Source organism: Sorex araneus, chromosome 1 (assembly GCF_027595985.1).
Source record: "Sorex araneus isolate mSorAra2 chromosome 1, mSorAra2.pri, whole genome shotgun sequence".
Classification (NCBI taxonomy): domain Eukaryota; kingdom Metazoa; phylum Chordata; class Mammalia; order Eulipotyphla; family Soricidae; genus Sorex; species Sorex araneus.
The window spans coordinates 428,904,941-428,927,610 of NC_073302.1; the positions used below are offsets into that span (position 1 = coordinate 428,904,941).

The 22,670-nt window shown below is 56.2% G+C and overlaps 1 protein-coding gene across 1 annotated transcript in view; it reads right to left on the reverse strand.

Annotated features, from left to right (window-relative positions):
* Positions 1-22,670, reverse strand: part of COPG2 (COPI coat complex subunit gamma 2) — a 104,748-nt gene that overhangs the window by 24,743 nt on the left and 57,335 nt on the right. The window contains exons 13-20 of the mRNA XM_004608255.2: positions 22,359-22,454; positions 21,760-22,003; positions 18,766-18,841; positions 17,503-17,606; positions 16,888-17,013; positions 15,803-15,865; positions 15,057-15,196; positions 14,108-14,279 (exon numbers count right to left, since the gene is read on the reverse strand). Of these exons, the coding sequence (XP_004608312.1) occupies positions 14,108-14,279; positions 15,057-15,196; positions 15,803-15,865; positions 16,888-17,013; positions 17,503-17,606; positions 18,766-18,841; positions 21,760-22,003; positions 22,359-22,454 (1,021 nt within the window). The remainder of the gene's footprint in view (positions 1-14,107; positions 14,280-15,056; positions 15,197-15,802; positions 15,866-16,887; positions 17,014-17,502; positions 17,607-18,765; positions 18,842-21,759; positions 22,004-22,358; positions 22,455-22,670) is intronic.

Consider the following 22,670-nt stretch of genomic DNA (forward strand, 5'->3'; position numbering starts at 1 on the left):
GCAGAGCCAGGAGTAACCCCTGAGCATACATAGCTGGGTGTGACCCAAAAAGCAAAAAACAGAATGGACATCAGGAGAGGGCAGCAGAGTGGACAGCAGGAGAGCAGCAGTGGACAGCATGGAACAGACAGCAGCAGTGGACAGCAGGCAGTGGACAGCAGGGAGCAGGCAGCAGAGTGGACAGCAGGGAGCAGGTGGCAGAGTGGACAGCAGGGAGCGGGCAGCAGAGTGGACAGCAGGGAGCGGGCAGCAGAGTGGACAGCAGGGAGCGGGCAGCAGCAGTGGAAAGCAGGGAACAGGCAGCAGCAGTGGACAGCAGGGAACAGGCAGCAGAATGGACAGCAGGGAGCGAGCAGCAGAGTGGACAGCAGGGAGCGGGACAGCAGGGAGCGGGAAGCAGAGTGGACAGCAGGGAGCGAGCAGCAGAGTGGACAGCAGGGAGCGGGAAGCAGAGTGGACAGCAGGGAGCGGGAAGCAGAGTGGACAGCAGGGAGCGGGAAGCAGAGTGGACAGCAGGGAGTGGGCAGCAGGGAGCAGGTATTAGAGTGGACAGCAGGGAGCAGACAGCAGCAGTGGACAGGAGGTAGTGGGCAGCAGTGGGCAGCAGGGAGCAGGCAGCAGCAGTGGACAGCAGGGAAGAGGCAGCAGAGTGGGCAGCAGGGAGCAGACAGCAGCAGTGGACAGCAGGTAGTGGGCAGCAGTGGGCAGCAGTGAGCAGGAAGCAGAGTGGACAGCAGGGAGCAAACAGCAGCAGTGGACAGCAGGTAGTGGGCAGCAGGGAGCAGACAGCAGCAGTGGACAGCAGGGAGTGGGCAGCAGGGAGCAGACAGCAGCAGTGGACAGCAGGGAGTGGGCAGCAGAGTGGACATCAGGGAGCAGGCATCAGAGTGGACAGTGGGGAGTGGACAGCAGCAGTGGACAGCAGGGAGCGAGCAGCAGAGTGGACAGCAGGGAGTCGACAACAGAGTGGACAGCAGGGAATAGGCAGCAGAGTGGATGGCAGGCAGTGGGCAGCAGTCGGCGGCAGGGAGTGGACAGCAGGCAGCAAGCAGCTGTGGAGTGCGAGCCTGTAGAAACCCGGGAAGCAGGGGTGAGGCCCCTCAGGAGGAGGGTGGAGTCGGGGCCGGGCTGCCAGGTGTGCGGGGACAAATGTGCCTGAACAGGAAGGGGGGGGCCGGGAGCTGGGGGGGCTGGAGGGCTGAAGCTGCAGGGGAAGGCGGGAGCAGGAGACCAGTGGGGTCCAGTCCGGCCCAGGGCAGGGGGCAGGGGTGTGCTAGGTGCGCGCTGGAGTGGGGACGGGCCTTGAGAACACCACAGGCAGTAGAGGCGGGAGAAGAGGGTGTACCCGGGGCTGGAGGCAGGGGAAGGGCAGAGAGAGAGGAGGGGGATGAGGGGGAGGGCAGCAGGGGCACCGCAATGACCGGTGGGCAGGCGCGGGTGGGGACTGGGTCCAGCCAGGAGCAGGGCCGGGAAGCCCTGGTCCGCTCCCGGCGGGAAGGGGTGAGAGGGAAGGGGAGAGGAAGGGGTGAGAGGTGTGGGCTTTGGGAGCAGAGGCCGGAGGGCGCAGGGCGCGGGAAGGAGGGCCGGAGGGGTGGGCTCCTGCAGCCGTGGAAGGGAGGAGAGGCGAGGTGAGGGGAGACACTTTTGGCCAGGCTCTTTACTATGGATCCGGCGGGGAAAGGGGGGTGGAGGGAGTGGGGGAGGAGGGGAGAGGTGGGGGGGAGAGGGGGGAGGCGGGGCGGGGGGGGCGGGGCAGGTCAGGGCTGGGATGAGGGGGTTGGGCGGGTGGAGGGACATGAGCCAAGCTCTAAGCACTGAGCAGGGAGTGACCGTACAGGGACAGGAGTGCCGGCCACGGCTGCAGGGCGGGCGGGAGGACTGGCCTGTGGAGAGGGGGGTGGGCGCAGCGCCGGGGACAGAGGGTGGCGAGGGCGGAGGCGGGACGGGGTGGGGGGCAGCATGGGGGGCGGCCATGGTCACACTGGATGGCCCTGGGCAGAGAAGGGCAGGCAGCGTGCAGAGGGGAGAGGAGAGGCAGGGTTCTGGCTACAGGGGACGCAGGAAAGGCCAGCCTGGGGTGGGGGTGGTCGGGGAGCCCAGGGGTGCCCACGTGGTGCGGGGGACAGAGGGGAGCAGCAGAGCAGGGCTGAGAGGCCCTGGTCAGTGCTGCAGAGTGGGGCGGGGGCGTGGAGGAGCCACGGAGCCAGCTGACGGCTATGGGAGCACCGACAGAGGGAGGAAGGAGCGGCTCCAGAGGCAGTGGGGAGCCAGGTGCAGTCCTCCAGGGCAGGAGGGAGCAGGCAGGGAGCGAGGGGCACGCCCTGGGAGCAGCAGGACCTGAGCAGGGGTGTTGGGGGGTGGCCCTGGCACCCAGAGCAAGCGGAGGATGGGGTGGGAGGAGCGGGAGGAGGACGCTGACCTCCAGGAGGTAGCAAGAGAAGGGGGGCGCCGGGGCCAGGAAGGGGGGCAGGCGGGGGGCACCGAGGGCCCATGGGTCCAGCCAGGACAGCCTGGAGAACGCCCCTGGATCTGCGCTGAGCACCCCAGGGACCCCAAGGGACGCGGGGAAGGGTGAGGGGAACCGGCTGGCAGGGACGGGGGGCCGGAGTGCAGAGCCGGGGCACGGGAGAAACCGAAACTCAGATGGAGGACAGGAGCGACCAATGACAGTCACCGCACCAGGGACAAAAGAGTGGGGGACAGGAAGGACCCCACAGTGCAGAGCAAGGAAAGGGGGGTCCAGTGTGACAAGGAGTGACGAGGTTCCAGGATGTGCGAAAGGACAGAGGGGTGGGGGGCTGGGGTCCCCGAGGAGGGGGCAGGGCAGGCAGAGGGACCCCAGGGTCAGGGGGCGTCCACAGCTGTGACTCTCCCAGAGGGTGGGGGTTGACTTCACTCGAGGGGGCGTGGGCGTGCCCCCGGGGGTCTGTCCACACACCTGGGGCTGAGCAGTTCTCTGCTCGGCACAGAAACACCCAAAATCATCCAAAGGAAACCCCCAAAGGTGCTGTGGACAGGCCACCCTGGGGGCCGTGCGTCCTCGGGGGGAGTCACGGGGGCAGCAGCAGGGGAGGAGCCCGAGGGGTAGAGGGACCCCGAGTGCAGAGGGGGAGCGGGGGGCAGGACCGGGCCCAGCAGACAGCGGCAAGTGGATGTAGCCAGGGCAAGGGGTGCTGGGGGCTGGTGGGGGTGTGGGGGCTCGATCAGGGACCCCGAGGTGGGCTGGAGGGGGCAGGAAAGGAAGACACGGAGGAGGGGGCAGGACAGAGGCCCCTGCAGGGGTGGGTGGGGGTGGAACAGGGGGCTCAGGGAGGGAGAGGTGGAAGGTGGGGTGCGGGGAGAGGAGGGGCTGCGAGCAGGGCCTGGTCCCAGGTGAGGCTGAGAGGGCAGCAGGGGTGGGATGGCGGAGAAGCCCCGGCCCCCCCGAGGGGCTGGCGGAAGTGCAGGGTTTCTTGGGGAGCGGGGCCGGGCAGTGCTGAGCGCTATGGTGGCCGTGTGTGGCGCTGGACGGGCTCCGAGCTGGGCCAGGCAGGACGGCGACTCTGACGGGAGCAGGGCGGGCCTGTGGCACAGGGGCGCGTGGCGGGTAGGTTGGGTGGGGCTGGGCACCGGGCAGCACTTTGGGTGGGGCAGGGCCCAGTGGGCATCCAGTAACCAGGGGGGCACACGGGTCCGGGGGCTCGGGGAGGGGCTCCCGGGGTGCCAGTGGGTCCCGGCGGGCACAAGGTGAGAAAGGGCAGGCAGTGTGGAAGGGGCGGCCGTGGGGGGCAGAGAGAAGCGGCAGGTGGCCAGCAGGCTGCCTGGGACACTGCTGAGGGCGGTTGGGGTGCAAGTTGGGGGGCGCAGAGCCAGGGAGAGCCGGTGTGGTGGCCCGAGGCTGAGGGGAGGCCGCGGCTGGGCTGGGGGGACGGGCGGGGGCTTCCCTGTCAGAGGTGTGGGTGGGGGGCCTCTGAGGGGGCCCAGGAGAGCCACGGGCAGGGCGGGCGGCAGAGGCCCTGCGGGAGGTAAGGCAGGAGAGGAGCGGGCTCTGAGGGCATCAGCGCTTGGCACCGCTGGTGCCCCGGGGGGTGCTGAGAGAGGCACCGCCTCAGGGCAGGGGGGCTGGTCACAGGGCCCCTGCGAGGGCACGGGGGGGGGGGGCGGTGGTCGGGCTCATGGACTCTGGGCCACGGTGATCTACAGTGATTTATAGGCAGGGGTGGTGGGGAGGGGACAGGGGGCCCCGGCGACGTGAAAGGGACACGCGGTGAGGTGCGGATAGTGACAGGAGGAAGCTGGTGTGGGGCGTCATTGCAGACACCTAAGGGAGAGGCAGACACGGGCCCGCAGGCAGCCATATGCGGGGCGGGGGTCTGTCTCCCCAGGCTAGACCAGGCCATGCCGCAGGCCCCAGGAGGGAGGCGGGGGGCTAGGGTGGGGCCCAGGTACTCTGAAGTGCCCCTCGCCCCGAGAAGGTCTGAGGGCCAGGCAGACCCTGGGCAGGGCCTGGCCGGGCCGACTGGTGGTGTGCAGGGGCCCCAGGGGCGTCCAGGGTGGCTGTGGGCTGAGGACGGGCGTCTCAGGGATGCGGGGAGTGAGCCAAGCTCTGGGCTGAGATGACCCCTCTCAGGGCTGGTCGACCCGTGCTACGACGGGGACAGATGGTCAGGAAAGGACAGTGTGGCCCCAGTGATGCCATCACAGACCTGAATAATGAACGGGGCCAGGGGCTGGGGTGTGCAGAACCATGAGGTCATGGCCAGCGGGGGACCGAGTGTGACAGGGGTCGGGGAGGGACAGAGGCACGATGTGGTGGGTCCAAGAGGAGCGAGCCGGGACAGGCTGGGGTCCTCGGCTGGGGTCCCCGAGAGGGGGGCAGGGCAGGCAGAGGGATCAGGGGTCAGGGGGTGTCCACAGCTGTGACTCTCCCCGAGGGTGAGGGGTGACTTCACCCAAGGGGGGGGTGCCCCCGGGGGTCTGTCCACACACCTGGGGCTGAGCAGTTCTCTGCTCGGCACAGAAACACCCAAGATCCTTCAAAGGAAGCCCCCAAAGGTGCTGTGGACAGGCCACCCTGGGGGCCATGCGTCCTCGGGGGGAATCATGGGGGGAGCAGCAGGGGAGGAGCCCGAGGGGCAGAGGGACCCCAAGTGCAGAGGGGGAGCCCGAGGGGCAGGGCCCGGGCCCAGCAGACAGCGGCAAGTGGATGTAGCCAAGAAGGCAGGGGGTGCTGGGGGCTGGTGGGGGTGTGGGGGCTCGAGCAGGGACCCCAGAGGGGCTGGAGGGGGCAGGAGAGGAAGACGGGGGAGGAGGGGCCAGGACAGAGGCCCCTGCAGGGGTGCAGGGAGCAGAGGGCTCAGGGGGAGGGAGAGGAGGGCTGAGTGGGTCAGAGGTGTGAGGGGAGCCTGGACGCCAGGGGGAGGCAGGGCCTGGAGGGGTCTGGGTGAGTGGGGGAGCAGCGAGGGAGGCGCAGAGCCCCCTGCACGCTGCTGGGCGCACGCGTTTCTCAGGTACCTTTTCTATATATGCAGTAGAGTAGCAACACAAACAGTAACCGAGGCCCAGCAAGTAGCATTTTCAGATGAGCAAATCTGTTCTCTGTTTTTCTTTTATGTTTTGCCCTTTTTCTTCCTTTTGCCTTTTTTTACGAAACTGAGGTCGACCGTTGGTTTGACCGGGTGGCGAGTGTGGTATGGGGATGGGCCGGGGGGCGGGGGGTGGGGGGGTTCTGGAGGGGGCGGTGGGGGGAGGGGCTGTCATCTCTGGAGGCCAGAGCAGGGGCGGCAGGCGTGGGCCGTGGGAGACAGGAGTGGAGGCCACCGGGCGGGCCGGCTGAGTGGGGCCGTGTGTTAGGGAGCAGAGGGTGCCGGCCTACCTAGCCGGGGTGCTGGGGAGAGTCTAGGCGGCTGAGGAGTGGGGGGGGAGGGCCGTGTGGCAGGGGGCGGGGCGGAGCATCTCAGGGACTGGGCGGCTCTGGAAGGACCAGTGTATGCAGAGGAGGTGAGGGACAGAGCGTGGGGCAAGCCGGGCCGTGTCCAGCGGGGCAGGGGGCCAGTGGGGCAAGCCGGGCCATGTCCAGCCGGGCTGTGGCCAGCGGGGCAAGCCGGGCGGTGCGAGGGAGGGCGCAGGGAGGCTGAGGGAGGGGCCGGGCCGGGGACCACTACACGCAGGGGGACAGGGGCCTGTGTGCCGTGAGCGGCCTGTGACAGGGAGGCCAGAGGGAAGAGGAGGCCGGCCGGGAAGCCCCATCAGCAGAGGGCGGGTGAGGTGGACGGGGTGCAGGCGCATGTGAGCAAGGCGCGGAGCCCAAAGGGGAGGCCGAGGCCGGAGTCCGGAAGGGCCTGGCCAGTGACCGCCTGTGCTTTGGGGGGACAGGAGGCCCCAGGCAGGGGCGAGGAAAGGCCGCCAGCAGAGAGCAGGTGGCTGCAGGGACACAGCCCTGCAGAGAACAAGCGGGCAGGAGATAGGAGCCGGGTGACGGCCCAGGGAGAGGGAAGGGGGGGACGGCAGAGCAGGCCGCTGGCAGGAGGGCACGGCGGGCACACAGTGGCAGAAAGGAGGTGGTGAGTTCAGGTCCTGACAGTCTCAGGGGCGCCAGCTGGAGGGAGCTGCACAGTGGGGGCGGAGCAGGGCCCCGGGAAGGCGAGTGCAGCGGGCAAAGGCACCGGCCTGGACAGAACGTGCCAGGGTGGGGGGCGGGGAGTGTCATGTCAGCTTAGCCAAGGGATGGCCTGAAAGGTGACATTCTGCGCCAGACCTCTAATTGTGGTACTGTGTGTGTGTGTGTGTCTGTGTGTGTGCAGGCGTACATGTGTGTGGGGGTGCATGTGTGTGTGCATGTGCACAAATGCACACGAGTGTGTGTGTGTGTGTGTGTGTGTGTGTGTGTGTGTGTGATGGCGGGGGGGGAGGGACACAAGCATAGCGTGGGTTTGAGGTGATTCGAATGGATCTGGTCGGGGGGTGCAGGGTGGGGGTCAGTGGGGGGGTGGGGAGGTCACGCTGCAGGCAGGGAGGAGAGCCTGTGGGCCAGGCTGGCAGTTGCCAGTGTGCTGACCGGGGAGGGCACTGACCCCCGGGACGGACAGCACGGGAGCTGGGTAGGGCAGGAGGTGGGGGGCCTGGGGGTCCCAGGTGGAGGCTCTGCAGGGGCTATGCGGTGTCCCTTACTGCAGTGGACGGGTCCCTCGGGTCAGGATCAGGTCAGGAAGGCAGTGTGGCACTAAGGGTGGGGCAGAGGGCTGGGGTGTGTAGAACCGTGAGGTCACGGACAGCCAACGGGGGCGAGAGTGTGAGAGGGGTCGGGGAGGGACAGGGGCAGGACGTGGTGGGTCCAAGAGGAGCGAGCCGGGACAGGCGAGGGGCTGGGGTCCCCGAGGAGGGGCAGGATAGGCAGAGGGACCCCGGGGTCGGGGGGTCCACAGCCGAGACTCCCCAAGGGTGGGGCAGTGACTTCACCCAAGGGGGTCGTGCCCCCGGGGGTCTGTCCACACACCTGGGGCTGAGCAGTTCTGTGCCGAGCACAGAAACACCCGAAATCCTTCAAAAGGAAGCCCCCAAAGGTGCTGTGGACAGGCCACCCTGGGGGCCGTGTGTTCTCAGGGGGAGCCACGGAGGCAGCACGGGAGGAGCCCGAGGGGCAGAGGGACCCCGAGTGCAGCGGAGGAGCCCGAGGGGCAGGGCCCGGGCCCAGCAGACAGCGGCAAGTGGATGTAGCCAAGAAGGCAGGGGGTGCTGGGGGCCAGTGGAGGTGCGGGGGCTCGAGCAGGGACCCCGAGAGAGGCTGGAGGGGGCAGGAGAGGAAGACAGGGGAGGACGGGGCAGGAGCACTGAGGGGTCCATGTGGGAAGGAGGGGGCAGGACGGAGGCCCCTGGAGGGGTGCGGGGAGCAGGGGGCTCAGTGGGAGGGAGAGGGGGCTGAGCGCGGGTCAGAGGTGTGGGGGGAGCCCGGAGGCTCCAGAGGGAGGCCGGGGGCAGGAGGCCGCGGGGCCTGGACCCAGGTGAGGCTGAGAGGGCTAGCAGGGGAGCAGTGGGTGCGGACACGGCAGGGCTCCCGGGGAAAGGAGAGAGGAGAAGCCAGGAGCTTTTTCTGTGCATTGGTGTTTTTAATTGGCTCAAATTACAGAGGTCCCCCGGGGGCCCTGGGGAGGGGAGCAGCGGGGTGCAGCAGAGCTCCCCGCCGTACTCAGTCCCCTCCGGCCTCTGGCAAGAGAGTCCCGGCAAGGCCCCAGGCCCCTGACATCTGTAAAATGGGGTTCGAGCAGGTGAATGAGCGTCTCCAGCGCCCCCAGCAGAGACCAGTGGCCTGCCCAGGGCCCTCCCCGCGTCTCAGGCTCCCCTTCCAGGGGCCTCGGGGCTCCGGGATGGGCAGTGGCAGCCCAGGTCGGGCCCCCGGGCACACAGGCCACCAGGCCAGAGGCGAAGCCAGGCTGGCAGGCGGAGAGGCTGCTGCCTCCCCAGAGAGTGGTGGAGGCCAAGCAGGTGGTGGGCAGGAGCGCAGGGTGAGGGGCCAGGCATGTAGCAGAGAGTGAGAGTGGGTGGACAGGGGTTCCATGGGCCGGCGGGGCGGGGGGAGAGAGGAGAGAGATAGGAGAGAGAGAGGGAGAGAGGAGAGAGAGAGGAGAGAGAGAGGGAGAGAGGAGAGAGACAGAGAGAGGAGAGAGAGACAGAGAGAGGAGAGAGAGAGAGAGGAGAGAGAGGGAGAGAGGAGAGAGGCAGAGACAGAGAGAGGAGAGACACAGAGACAGAGAGAGAGGAGAGAGAGAGAAAGAGAGACAGAGGAGAAAGAGAGAAGAGAGAGAGGAGAGAGAGAAGAGAGAAAGACAGACAGAGGAGAGAGAGAAAGAGAGACAGAGAAAGAGAGAGGAGAAAGAGAGAAGAGAGAGGAGAGAGAGGAGAGAGAGAAGAGAAAGACAGACAGAGAGAGGAGAGAGAAAGAGAGAGGAGAAAGAGAGAAGAGAGAGGAGAGAGAGGAGAGAGAGAAGAGAGAAAGACAGACAGAGGAGAGAGAGAAAGAGAGAGGAGAAAGAGAGAAGAGAGAGGAGAGAGAGGAGAGAGAGAAGAGAGAGAAAGACAGACAGAGAGAGGAGAGAGAGAGAGACAGAGAGAGGAGACAGAGAGAGAGAAGAGAGAGAGAGTGAGAGCGCAGCTGCACTCCGGAGAGCCCATGGGTGTGGGTCGGCGGGGGCGGCTGAAAGGTGGGGACCCATGTGTGCCAGCAGGTGGGCAGCAGCAAGTTTCCGTTGTCAGGGACAGCCACTGTAGGGGAGCCACAGAGAGGACAGAGGCTGGGGGAGGGGCGTTATCAGGGCAGCGAACAGGGGGTGGGGGCTGGCGGGCGTGGGCTAGAGGCTAGGCCCAGAGCAGAGGACGGTGGACAGTGCGGGACCAGTGTGGTGCCTGTGGAGGGAACCGTGCGCAGAGCCTCGCGGAGGCGGAGGCGGAGGCCACAGGGCGGCCGCCCAGCCTCCACTAGGAGGCGCAGTTCCGGCTCAGGAGCCGGGAAGGCAGGTACACTGGTGGCACAGTACACAGCCCTTTGCCGACATTCAAGTGGAAACGAGCAGAGGACAGAGGGAAAGAAGCGCTGAAGATGAAAACCGGAATTAAGAGTCCGCGTAGACTTCTTAAATGCAGGAAGGCAATGTTGTGCTGTGGATTCATTCTCAGAGTACTGAGGAGTATTGGTGATCGTGAGCCACCAATTACACTGCCTCTGTCAAGGGGGCGAAGGATATGGAAAGAAACGGGCAGGGAGCCAGCCATGAGGGACCTGCCTCTGCTCTCGGGGATGCTGGGAGCCTGGAGGTCAGGAGGGCACACAGTAACACGGGCCAGTTCCCGGGGGAGATCTGAGTGGAGAACTGGGTGATGCCATCCCTACAAACAGACATGTTGCCCTCGGCTGGAACGCTTTGGGTCGCAAGAGTAGGGAACCATGAGGGCGGGTCAGACATGTCTACAAGGGGACCCAGGGGAAGGCGCTGGGTGGGACCGAGAAGAGGCTAACGGGGGTGTAAGAGGCTGGAAAGGGCGTGGCGAGGGGCTGAGACCTGCTTCTGGTGTCTGAAGCCCTGGATCAAGCCCTGGCATCCGAAACATAAACTGCAAATGAAAGGAAACGCGGGTGTGAGTGGCAGGCCGTGTTTCCACTGGGCTCTGGAGCACTGCCGTGGAAGAGAGATAGTAGCGAAGATGACCGTAAGGGGGACTCTGTGGAAACAGATCAGCCAGGACAGGAGGCAAGGCGGAAAGCAGCCCACAGCCAGGGACGTACCGGTCAGTGTTCGAAGGGGGCTTGGGCACAGAATGAGGGTCGCCTCAAAAAGCAAGTTTCACGCGGAGAATCTTGGTCAGCCTCCTTCAGGGTAAGCTGGGAAGACCAGTGACTTCCAAGTTAGCTGGCTATCAGTTCTCGTGTAATGGCGGGAGAAATCCTGGTCAAGTGGTGATGTTCTATTAGTCCCGCTTTTTTTTTTTTTAGTATTTGAGTAAGACATCAGAACTAGGTTTGGAAGAAAGTTTTTATCAAGGGTCATGAATATGGACCCCAATGAGCGGTTGGGGCTTAAGTCACAATAAAATATGGAGATAAATTTGGAAGTTGTCTATTTAATACAGAAGATAAACAGCCATGGTGGCGTGGAGACCACAGACTCAGAGATGAGTTCTACTCCCCAGTTCATCAGAATCCTGAGGTTGCTCAAGTTTGAACTTAGGGAAGTTCAAACTCAAGTCTGCTTAGGGAAGCGTAGGGAGAAAGCTGAGAATTAAAGATATATGATAGAGTCATTTTATGGTTGACAACATCCATAATAAAAACAGAAAAATTTATATATATACATATATATGTATACAGTTAAAATTTATCTTGGTATGACTACTGTCTGTTGAAGAATTTTAAAGTGAGTTCTTCAAAGTTGTGGAATACTTTGAGATGATGAGAAATAGGAGGGAAGGTCTGAGAGTTCAATAATGAAATAATACAGGAATTAAAATGTTTCTGAATAGGCAACCGAGTAAGAATCCAGCAGAGGCAGCAGGGAGGTTCAAAGTGGGGAAATGGGTCAATGGTGCATATACAATATACATCGTTAGTGATGCGGTGACTAATTCAGAGGAAAGAGCGTCCAGGCACAAACACCTACAGCAAGGAGGAAGGGGAGGCTCCCCTGCACGAGTCTGAGTTAGGGGGCAGGTGCTGGGGGCAAGAGCCTAGGGAGGATAAAATTAATTAAGCCTTTTGATATCAGTTAGTTTTTTTTCCAGAAATTGACTGCCATTTGAGGGAGTTAGGGATGTTCAGCTGGTATGGATTTTTGTATACTTACAGAGAGGGAGTGAGAAAGTTTAAAGATAAAAGATAAGAATAATTGGCAGAACAGCTTTCTTGAGAAGAGTGGAGGAAAGTTTTGTTGTGTTTTTTTTTAACTATGTAATTGGACGTTAAAGAGGACAAAGGGGCAAACTGACAGAAGCTATTGTTTCCACTTTACAACTGTTTACTGAGTATTTACTATGTGTCTGGAACCATGCTCATGACCACATTTATTTCATTTCATCCTTCTAACAACCCACAAAAGGCTTACAGAAACCGTAACTTAGCCAGAATTACACAACACAGCATTAGAGAGCAGAGTCAGAATTCAAATCTCCCTATGTTTAGCTCTAAAACCTATATTCCCATTATGCTATACAAGTTTCAAATGGAAGGAAATCATAATCTGTAATTTGTTTTTCCTTCTGTGAGTATAAGGAAAATAATTTTTTCCAAGCTAAGACAAGGTGATATATAGATCTTCAGGTAATTGGTAAAATTCAGAATATAGCAATGGAAAAATGCAGAACAAGGAACTGGGTAAAAGCCTGTTTTGTTCCCAATTATGCCCTGTGTTCACTTCTATTCATTGCACAGCTAAGACTGGGGATTGCCCATAAATAAAAAATCTTGGAATTTCTGGCAAAGACTAAACAAAGAATAGAAAGGAGTTTGTCTTTAAGCAGGTATATGATGTGTCAAATATAAATCAATAATTAACAAAGTTTTAAAAGTCTAAGTGTTGAGGGAAAAAAATGCTATTTCTTTTCTCCAAAATGCATTGTACAAATTTAAAATAAAGTTCTGGCAACAAGCAGAAACCCTTCAATGGTAGAGAAAAATTCTTCAAATGCCAATTTTTTAGAAATAAAATACCAACAATCGTCAAGCAAAAGGGTCCACAGCCAGCAGACCCAAGGCTGAAACCTCTGGTCTCATTTTTAAGACCTGTGTTTAAAGAGAAATGAACTCCTTGGCGTAAGCGTGAGAAAAACTCTCTAATACTTCTTGGTAGAAATGTTTTCCGTCCTTGTTGTACTGTATGTAATTTTTGTGATCTCAATATTGTTCCATGTATCTCGATGTTGTAAAGCTGTATTTCCTGTGTTCCGTTACGACCACTCCGTGGAGTGGGGGCACTGAGTTGTCAGTTATCCCAGTGGGCCCGGGGGCGTGGGGGAGCGAGGACCCTCCGCCGGGAAGCATTTGATTCTGCCTGGACTCAGCAATGTGTGCCCCTCGAAGAATGAGGTGCTGATGCTCTGGTACCCTTTGGGAGATAAAAGCAGTCGGGGCGGGGGGGGGGGGGCGAGGAGGGGATTGGGGGGAGGCATTTTGAAACGAGGAGCCATGGTGACGAGAATCACCCGTCAGGTCTAGAGTATCCCAGGCTGGCGGCAGAGGCCGCAGGGCGCAGGTGAGAGCAGGCCCGGATGCTACTCTGGAACGAGGGGACAGGGAGCAAGTTTTACCCCAGGGGGGGAATCAGTGCTGACTGACGGGGTGGGAGATTCCACTCAGACAGCCCAAACCAGAGGAGGGAGACCAGGAGAGAATATGGAGCTGAAGGGAAGTAGGGCTCGAGAACCGCCATCCGAGGGTTAAAGAGAAGGCGAGGTTGGCCTGTTCCCGGGGTGGGGGAAAATAACGGCAGGCCACAGAGGCAAGTGCCTTCCTCCTCAGGGGCTCTGCGTGGGCCCAGGGTGGCCGCAGAGACGAGGTGAAGGCCCACCCAGGGCCCGAGGGAACAACCTGGGGAACAACCAGTCCCAGCCATGGTGCCAACTTGAATCTACCTCGTGCTCGAGTGTGTGGCCTGGTCATCGCCCACCACTGACAAGGCTGGGCAGGGGCTCCCAGAGACGCTGGAGAGGGGTGAGGAGAGGGGGAGGAGAGGGGGAGACCCCGGTGAGCCAAGCCCCAACCGGAACTGAATGATGACCAGGGATAACTACTTACTAAGTACTTTTACGATTTCTTGTACTCTGTAACTTCCTCAGTATTTGTTCATTTTGTTAAATTTCATCTGTTTTTATTTTTCTGTAGTGCTAGTAGTAAAAAAAATGTTTTTTCCTGTACTAGTAATAAAAAAAACTGTTCAAAAATGTACGTATAATGTGTGTGCTTATTTCTGGGGAAACTAGGTCACTGCTGCAGATCACCTTGAAAACGGGCAGATTATTAAGAACTGGAGAGGGTTAGGGGAGTGAAATGGACGAAGAACAAATACCTGACACCCACAAGAGAGAGTGGGAAGGCCTCAAGCCCCCTAATTCGTGCTTCCAGCTGTTGCACTGTCACTCTTTCAGAGCCCACCCCCCCACCCCCCCCAAGCCACCTCCGCTAAGGAGAGACTCATACAGACGTTTGCAACTGCGGACACGCAGATACTGGCTGAACTACTACTCATCAGGCCGAGGCATCTGCTTGGCGGCCACCAAAAAGGAGGGATTCTAAGCTGCTACCGATTCCCTACCTGGCAAGTCCTTCACAGATGCCTCTGGGAGCAGCCGGCCCTGGTCCTTCAGACCCCCTGGCCCACTCCACGGCCGGCTTCTCTTGAAGACTCCACAGCCAGCCAAGTTTTCTCGGAGTCGGAGCGATAAGATCGGTGTTTCCACCGTGGCCATACCCCCATTTTGTGGCGATGCGCGTCAGTGTACACAGACCGATAGGAGCAGGACCTTTAGCTTTGGAAAATAACAACAGTCGCGCAGCCCCAGACGCCGTGTCAGACGGTTTTTGAGCCCGAGTGGGAGGGCGCTCTTGCTCACGTGACTGCCCCTGCCCTGCCCTGCCCGGGGTGAGTACCTGCGGCAGAGTCATCTTCGGGCAGACGGAGCAGCGTGTAGCAGATTCCTGGCTGGTTGTAAGCGAGGCTGGGGGCGGGCACGTAGCACAGCACCTCGTAGGGCTCCGAGGGCTCCACCTGCACCGTCACTCTCTCCAGGAGCTGGTCGTTGAGCGTGTTGGTGCAGTCGAACTGAAACGGGGGAGCTTGTGAGGCACGAGCACTGTTCTCCGAGCACCCCGTGTCCTGCCCACAGCCACCCCACAGCCCGGCCCCAGCTCAGCTCTCAGTCCTGCGGGACCCCTTGCCTGTTGCACGCAGCTGGCCCCAGTGTGATCCCTGACACCCCGTGTCCCCCCGCACACTGCCAGGTGCAACTCTGGTGGTCCTCAGCCCCTGCACTGAACCACCAGCCTGGAGAGCCAGGAACTGCGGGGAGGGGGTCCCCACTTCCCCAAACACAACTTCAGAGGCCTCTTCCCCAACATATACAGTACTGCTGGTCTCCTAAGACTTACCTCTAGACAGAGAGACAGCTCTGTTTTTGAATGTTTTTTTCCCACCCCATTTACATTATTCACCAGTTCATTCTCTTTCCCGAGCCTGAACTCTACCTGGGACGGGAGAAATCTGACAGCTATCGGAGAATCCTTCTGGAACCCAAGTTCTTAGAACAACCAACTAACTTACCCTGTTAGGTTAAATGAGGACTATCTTTTAATAGGTCATAGACTTTCATGTCGCCCAACTTCAGATATTTCAGTTTTGTGTCTAAAAGACACCAAACTTTAACCACCAAAAGATTACCCATCACCTGAAAGCATTTCTGTAGCTAAGAAAGTGGGGGTGGGGGTGCGGGTGGGGGAACAGGACGTAAGCAGAAGTGCTGCCGAGTTCCTTCTCTCTAAAGGAACAAGCAGCGCAGGCGGAAGGGGAGCGTGCACGTGTCCACTGACGCGCATGTCTCACCTGGAACACAATGTGATTCGTGAACATGTGCTTGACACAACGCACAGAATACTCCGTCTCTGCCTCTGTGAGCTGAACGGGCTCGGAGGACTTGAACAAGGGTCCAAGAGTTGTAAACTCAGGGATAGCGGCCAGTTGCTCTATCGAGAATAAAAGGAGAGGACAGAAGTTAAGAAGCTAAGATGCTAAGACTGGGAAAAACATTAACCCCGGTGCTCTGGATGGCTAAGCTTCCGTCGCCCCTTACTAGCTGAACACTGAAGTGGTATCAGTTCCCAAGCTTGGGTGAAAAAAAAAAAAACTCTTTAAAATCAGAGTTTATCTTGTGGATTACTGCAAGTCAACAAAAGAAACTAAATTCCTCCTATCTTAGAATGTGACTTCCCTGTTAAGACAGTACACAGCATTTCTCAGTTTGGAAATGAGTGATTAGAAAGTGGAACTTTTTCTCAGGGACTGTAGAAAGCCTCTTCAGTTATCACTTGCAACTATCAATCTCTCTCTCTCTCTCTTATATATATATGTATATATATATGTAAATGTAACATATACACACACACACACACACACACATATATACATGCAATTACAGAATGACCTACTCTGCTGAGAATTCATCAAGTAAACTATATAAGGGACTTCATTCTATTTAAAATGCCCAGTTCACACAGTGATTCGACAATAAAAATCTTAAAAAATAAACTGTCCAGGTCGTAAGACTTTCCCTCCTACCCATCATTCCATACCTCGAAAAATGTCTTGCCTAGAAGGTGCCAACTTCTCGGGCTTAGGAGTTACCAGTGTGATTTCTACAAAGACAAATACAAGCACTCCAGTGAGCAACCCTCCCACTAGCAAGCTGAAAATGCAAACAGGAAGGAGGTGAGAGCAGAATCTTCTAACGGAGACCTACAGACCTATTGTGAAATCACTCCAGTAGGGTCTCTGTCACAAGTTTTGGTGGGACACTCCCATGTATTAAAGTGAAATAGGTCAGCGAAATCAGTTTGTGGAATAAGCATTCTATATTCAAGTCCAAAAATACAAAATGAAATTAAAATGGATTAGGGCATTTAAAAAAAATTATTCTTAATATGATGAACAAGTTTTCTCAGCATTCCAGTGGGGAAAACTATCTGCATGGAATCAACAGGAAACACAAAGTGTTGAGAGTCATCTACGAGAGCTTTCACTCTCACCTTTAGCCTCCCCAAATTTCCCTTTTTCTTGTCTTTTTGAATTACAAGGTTAGACTTAGGGTGGGGGCAGAGAGGTAATGTTGGGGTTAAGGTGCTTGCCTTGCACGCAGCCAACCCCAGTTTGACTCCTGGCACTGGACAAGGTCCTCCGAGTACTTCCAGGACCAGGAGTAAGCCCTGAGTTCTGGTGGGTGTGGTCCCAAAACAAAAAAGCAAGCAAGCAAACAAACAAAAAGTTAGATTCTGGAGGGAATGTATCTTACGATTTTGTCCTACACTTCTTTCAAGACAAACATCTTAGAGTTTGAAAGCAGCAAGCAATGATCAACTTCAGAAAATGCTTTAAAAGATCACAGTGAGATTGCTGCTCTGAGACCCAGGGACAGTTCACCGAAAGGGTGGCAACAGTTGGCATAAAAAAACAAAAACAAACAAAAGACAACAACCTTCCAATCTGGCCTGGGTCACAGTCTTGTATATATGTGACAACCAGTAGGGTTAAAAAATAATAATAATAATAAAATAGCCACTTTGGTTCTAAGATTAGGAGTGCCGGACAAAAGCATTGCTAGAGGAAATATGCTAATGGCTACAAAACAAGCTAAATACAGAAAAACTGCGAGTCCACTTACCAGTTTTCTGTTCAAAGACAGGAGTCATAGCAAGAGGAATCGCCTTCATGTCAAAGGGCTTTTCTGAAGGCTCCAGTGTGTACTGGTGTAATGCTTTTTCCATCCCTGGCACAGAGACCGTCAGGCCTGTGAAACAGAGAAATCTCAGTGTTACAGCCTTGCCAAGCCTAGGATCCAGACAGGACTAGATTTGTAATATTTATCTAAGCTTTCTGAAGGAAGAGACCAACATAACCGCACAATTTATAACTCAATTATAAAGGCTAGCATATAAAACTGCCTTATAATTCAAGGAAGCAGAGGAACAGATCATAAAAATTTTCAACGAAACCTAAGTATCTTCCAGAAAAGAAAGCAGCCTGGTCACCTGGCAACAGCAGCCTCAGAAGGGGGGGTGAGGGCGGGGGCGGGCGTGACATGGAGCCAAGGGGGAGGCAAGCCGTATTCCCAGGGCCCTCAGAGACTTGAGGTTTCCAGAGAAACGGAAATACATTCAAGAAACAGAACCCATGCATTTGGCTTCCTGAGCCCAGCGCCCCTCCTCAGAGACCCGCCTCCGAGTCCCCCCAGCCCCCGGGGGAGAGGAAGGCTTCTGTGACCCCGGCTCGCACGCACCATTGAAGATGTAGGCAGCATTCAGCGCCGTCTGCCTCTGCTGCAGCACGTTCAGGTAGAAGGTCGCTCTGTCCCGGACCTCGTCGTCAGTGTCCATCATGCACCTGCCCAGGGAGACACATCAGGCACGTCACAGCACCCTATAGACACCCAGCAGCTGGGACTCGAGAGGGTGGACAGGGATTCGGACACATGCCTGGCATGTGGCTGACCCCAGTTTGGTCCCCAGAACCACACAGTCCCCTGATCACTGCTGGTCATGGCCCTCGTGCACAGCAAGGCTGACCCTGGTCACCCTTGGCACCACCGATTCCAAGCATATGGCATCCTTGGGCCCTCGTGCAAAAGCACCGGCCCCATTGGGCCAGAACCACTGGGAGACCCCATCCCCCTGGCATCATTTGGGGGAATCCCCCACTCTATCAACACAGAGAAATATTTCCAATATTTCCTTACCATTAGACCTACAGAACTCAATCGAAGCTATTTGACAATCAATCACCTTTATAAAAGAGTCAAGAGTGGATCCCAAAACTTCCACAAATCTTGGGTTAATACCCAATTTTGATTAGTAAAATCGTGTCTATATGAGTCAGACACAATATAGTAAAATAATTAGGGCCCAATGACGTGAGGCAGCAACTGGGAGCCTTTATTGGATCTGTAACCTCTTTGCTGCAACAACCACAAAAAAAGTGTGGGGTGGGAGAGTAAGGGGGTGATATTACATTCTACAAGGATACCAAAAAGTTTTCAGAATCCAAGCATTGTTACTACGTGAACGGCAATTTGTTTTATTTAAAACAGTTGGCCTTTGGCTTGTAATTCTTCTGCTTCAATTATACGGGGGTACTTCAGAGTGTTTGCTAAGAGGGCCCTTTCCCTCCTCAAGACGGGAATGACGGAGACCACGAAAAGCTGGTCTTTTTTTTTTTTTTTAACTCCTTACAGAGAGTCACTTTGAACCTGGTCCCTATTCAAAAGCACCAAATATATGTAAGTCACTTTCCAAGTCCACATGTAAGAAATTAAAAGTTAAATTCTGCCTTCCGTCGGGACATCCGAAATTCCTAGGAAGAGATGGAAGATGCAGCCTGCCCTGACATGCCTCACCAGTGTTGCTGTCAAACCTTGGTGGCGGGGAGAGGGGCGGTCTCGAAAGGACCCGGTGGGGCAGGACCGGCCTGTCGCCACCGAGCTGTGTGGACTTCTTTAAGAAAGAAGAAATAAACGAGGTGGAGGAGAAGACATTCTTTTACTGACCTCTGTAAGAGTACAAGGATGCTTGGGAGAAGACTCTCATTCTGAGCCCCAAACTTAGCCAACGCACTCACGGCAGCTACAAATGAAATGTAAAATGAAGCAATATTGAGATATTGGTTTCTCAGGGTTAAGTCATAATAACTAGAAAAAAAAATTAGGAGGGGCCAGAATGACAGTACAATGGGTAGGGTGTTTGCCTTGCCCGAGGCCAACCTGGGTTCTATTCCTGGCACCCCATTTTGAACTCTGAGCACCCACCACCCCGGCCCCTAGGACTGATCCCTGAGTGCAGAGCCAGGAGTAAGCCCTGAGGACTAGCCCCCATCCTCACCCCACTCCCCGCCCCCACCCCACCAAACAAGTTAGGAGAACCCTCCCCATGTTTGTCGGGAAAGGGTCCCATTATTCCATTATTTATTGTGCTTCCTGGATTTATTTCTTTGATCCATTTCAGCATAAGCAGAATTCTGCAGGCCACTAGAGGTCTGAATTGGAAGTACCTTCTTGCATTAAGAAATGAGACCCCCCCATATCTCGGAGTTATCCTCCATCCGATCACAACCCCCTCTAGGCCACCTGGACATAAATCAGCTTCATCTCCAATGACTACCTACAAGCTTATGAAGAAATGCTTATTAACGAAAATGACCTTCCCTCAACAAATATTTACTGCTCAGCTAACGTTTATCAGGAATTGGGTTGGGTGCTGGTGAGAGAAAGTTAAAACACCCCCCTGACCTCAAGGAGTTGTATTAGTGGGAGAAAGACAGGTGAGTAAGGATATAATTTCCAACATGGCAGAGTAAGCCCATGGCATAACAGATGCAGGATTATATACGAGCACAAAGGAGCTTAAATCAGAATGAGTTGAAGGAGTTAGGTAAGGTGCTGATACTCAGTACTTGTGATGAATTTCAAAGAACAAGTAGAGTTAGGCAGAGGGAAAAAGACAAGAGAAAGAGCATGAGAGGCAGAGAAGAAGAACAAGCACCAAGCAAGAAAGGATGTCTTGTTCATCGGGACTCTAGACAGCTGAAGAAGGGAGGGACACAGGGTCCGGGTTAGAAAACCAGAGGAGGTAAGAGCCTGGAGAGAAAATGAAAGTCGGTCATGGTTTAATTTCAAAGTTAGGAGGAAAGGATGTCACGGGCAGAGGGTGTGTGTCTGGGGACATTTTCATAGCAGAGTGAAGAATAGAAGAATAGATGAAGTGAGGATTAGAAGCAGACAGCGGAGAGTCTAAGGCAGCACTCATGAAATTAGGGGGGATGAGAGAGAGAGAGAGAGAGAGAGAGAGAGAGAGAGAGAGAGAGAGAGAGAGAGAGAATGGGGAAATTTATTTTTTTAAATTTTTTTAAATTTTATTGAATCACCGTGAGATAGTTACAAGCTTTCATGTTTGGGTTACAATCTCACAATGATCAAACAACCATTCCCCACCATCAATATCCCGGGTATACCCCCCCTTTCCCACCCTCCCCCTGCCTCCATGGCAGACAATATTCCCCATACTCTCTCTCTCCTTTTGGGCATTATAGCTTGCAACACAGACACTGAGAGGTCATCATGTTAGGTCCATTATCTACTTTCGGCATGCATCTCGAGAATGGGGAAATTTAAAGGAGACACAAGACACACTGATGGGGTTGGGGGTGTCATAAAACTGCATTTCTGAGTTGCTGAAAAAAGATGAAGATTTTGATTTGGATTAGTTTGAACTTCAAGTTGAATTTTAAGTGTCACAGAAAGCACTTCAGGCAAGAGACGTGACTGCAGTGTCCTGAGCCTGGCAGTGGTCTTGGGAGGATGAATATGCAGAGAAAAAAAAGCCACCAGAGATGGGCTTAAGGAGGCAAGCCCGGGGGCTGGAGGATAGCACAGCGGCTAGGGCGTTTGCCTTGCACACGGCCGACCTGGGTTCGATTCCCAGCATCCCATATGGTCCCCCGAGCACCACTAGGGGTAATTCCTGAGTGCAGAGCCAGGAGTAACCCCTGTGCATCGCCGGATGTGACCCAAAAAGCAAAAATAAATAAATACGTTTAAAAAAAAAAGGATGGCAAGCCAGTCCTTCAAGGGGGTCGATCTTTCTTTCTTTCCCACCCTCCCCCCACAAAAAAAGAGTATTACAGAATACTCTTCTGAGAACTTTCATTATTGAACTTAATAAACTGACCTTAAAAAAAGGGGTACAGTATTTGAGTCACTAGCACATCAGTCTGACTGAGAAGTGAAAAGAGCTAAAATTATAAAAGTGCCTTACTTGATTTTCCAGATATCTGATAATAATTTTTTAAAAAATGTTTCAGGGGCCAAGTAGCTTACACCTGCTATGTGTGAGGAGGCCCCGGGTTCAAGCCCTGGCAACATATACACACAGAAAAGCGCTCCCAGCGTTTCTCAGGAGACATCAAACTAGATTCTAATGAGTTGAGGAGAAAACAAAAACTGCTCATGAGGGGCGGCTAGTAATAACGGCCGCTTCAAGCCTCTCCCACGGCGGGGGGGCGAGGGGGGAGTATAATGGCAACGGTATAATGGCCCCGCTCATATGTGAAGGAAAAGAAGGAAAAGGAACATTAGAGAGAAGTTCTAAAGACCTATTAAGAGAAAGTCACTTAATGTTTCTCTCTGTTTCTCTCTCTGTTTTTCTCTCTCTCTCTGTTTCTCTGTTTCTCTCTCTCTCTCTCTCTCACACACACACACACACACACACACACACACACACACACATATATATATATACTGTGGATGCTGCCCCCACCATCATATTCCTGACATTCTAGCAGTTCAGGGTTCCTGTGTCCCTGGTCTAAGGCAGCAACACGGGGTCCAGCCAGGAACCGGGTCGCAGGTGTCTCACCTCCCCGCAGTACCCTCGGGCACTCGGAACTTCCTTTCCGATCTCACGCTGCCCCCCGGGGGCCCCCTTCTGGGGGTAGGCGGCTGGAAAGGCGAGCCGCTGCCCGGAGGCCAGGGACCCCGGCCACTCACCCGCGCGCACAGCCTCGTTCTCCAGGACGACCCTGTTGAAGATGAAGCGGATGTACTTGGAGGGCGCGGGCGTGCGCGGCCCCTCCTTGCCCAGCAGGTGCAGGATCTTCGTGGCCAGGACCGTGTGCTCGCAGTCCTCGATGAACTCGCACAGGTGGGCCAGCCCCGCTTCTTTACTCTCGGGGTTCTCCTCCACGATGCTGATGATGCAGTCCACGATGGCACGCTTGTACTCGAAGCCTCCCTGCCAGGGAGGGAGAGGAAAACTCAGCGCCTTTGGTGCTCAGGGACCCCCTGGGGAGAAAGGCTGCCGCCCCCGGCAGGCGCCTGTGGGATTCATTCCCGGCTGTCTCCTTTCCCCTCCCTCAGGGAAGCGGCCAAAGGGAACCAAAGGCAGCAGAAGTGCAGTTTTTCTGTGGCAGGGAAAGACTGCAAGGGCGCCTGCAGGAGCACAGGGTCACCACCAGAACTCTGCCCCCGGGTTCAAAAGACAGGCCCAGGTGGTACGGAAATGGGCTTCAAATACTACCCAGGGGGAGCAATGGGGCGCGCGGGCTGGGAGAGAAGGGCTTCCTCGGGTTGGAAAGTCGGCCACCTACGTCATCGCGCAGCATGTTGGAGAGGAACGTCATCAGGACGCTGTGTTTCCGCGGGTATTTCTGGCAGAGAGCTCGAATGGCCTGTACAACCACCACCTGGGGGAAGACAAACAGGCCCGTCAGTCTCCGAAACTCACCACCTGGCACACGCTCCCTTTTCTCTGCCACAAGTGCAGAAAACACGCTTTGTAGTTAGTTATCTAAACTGACTATGTTTTTTCAGGAACATAAAAAAGGAGAGCTCAATGTAAATTTAAAAATATACACACACACACACACACACACACACACACTGTAGTCTTAAATAATAGG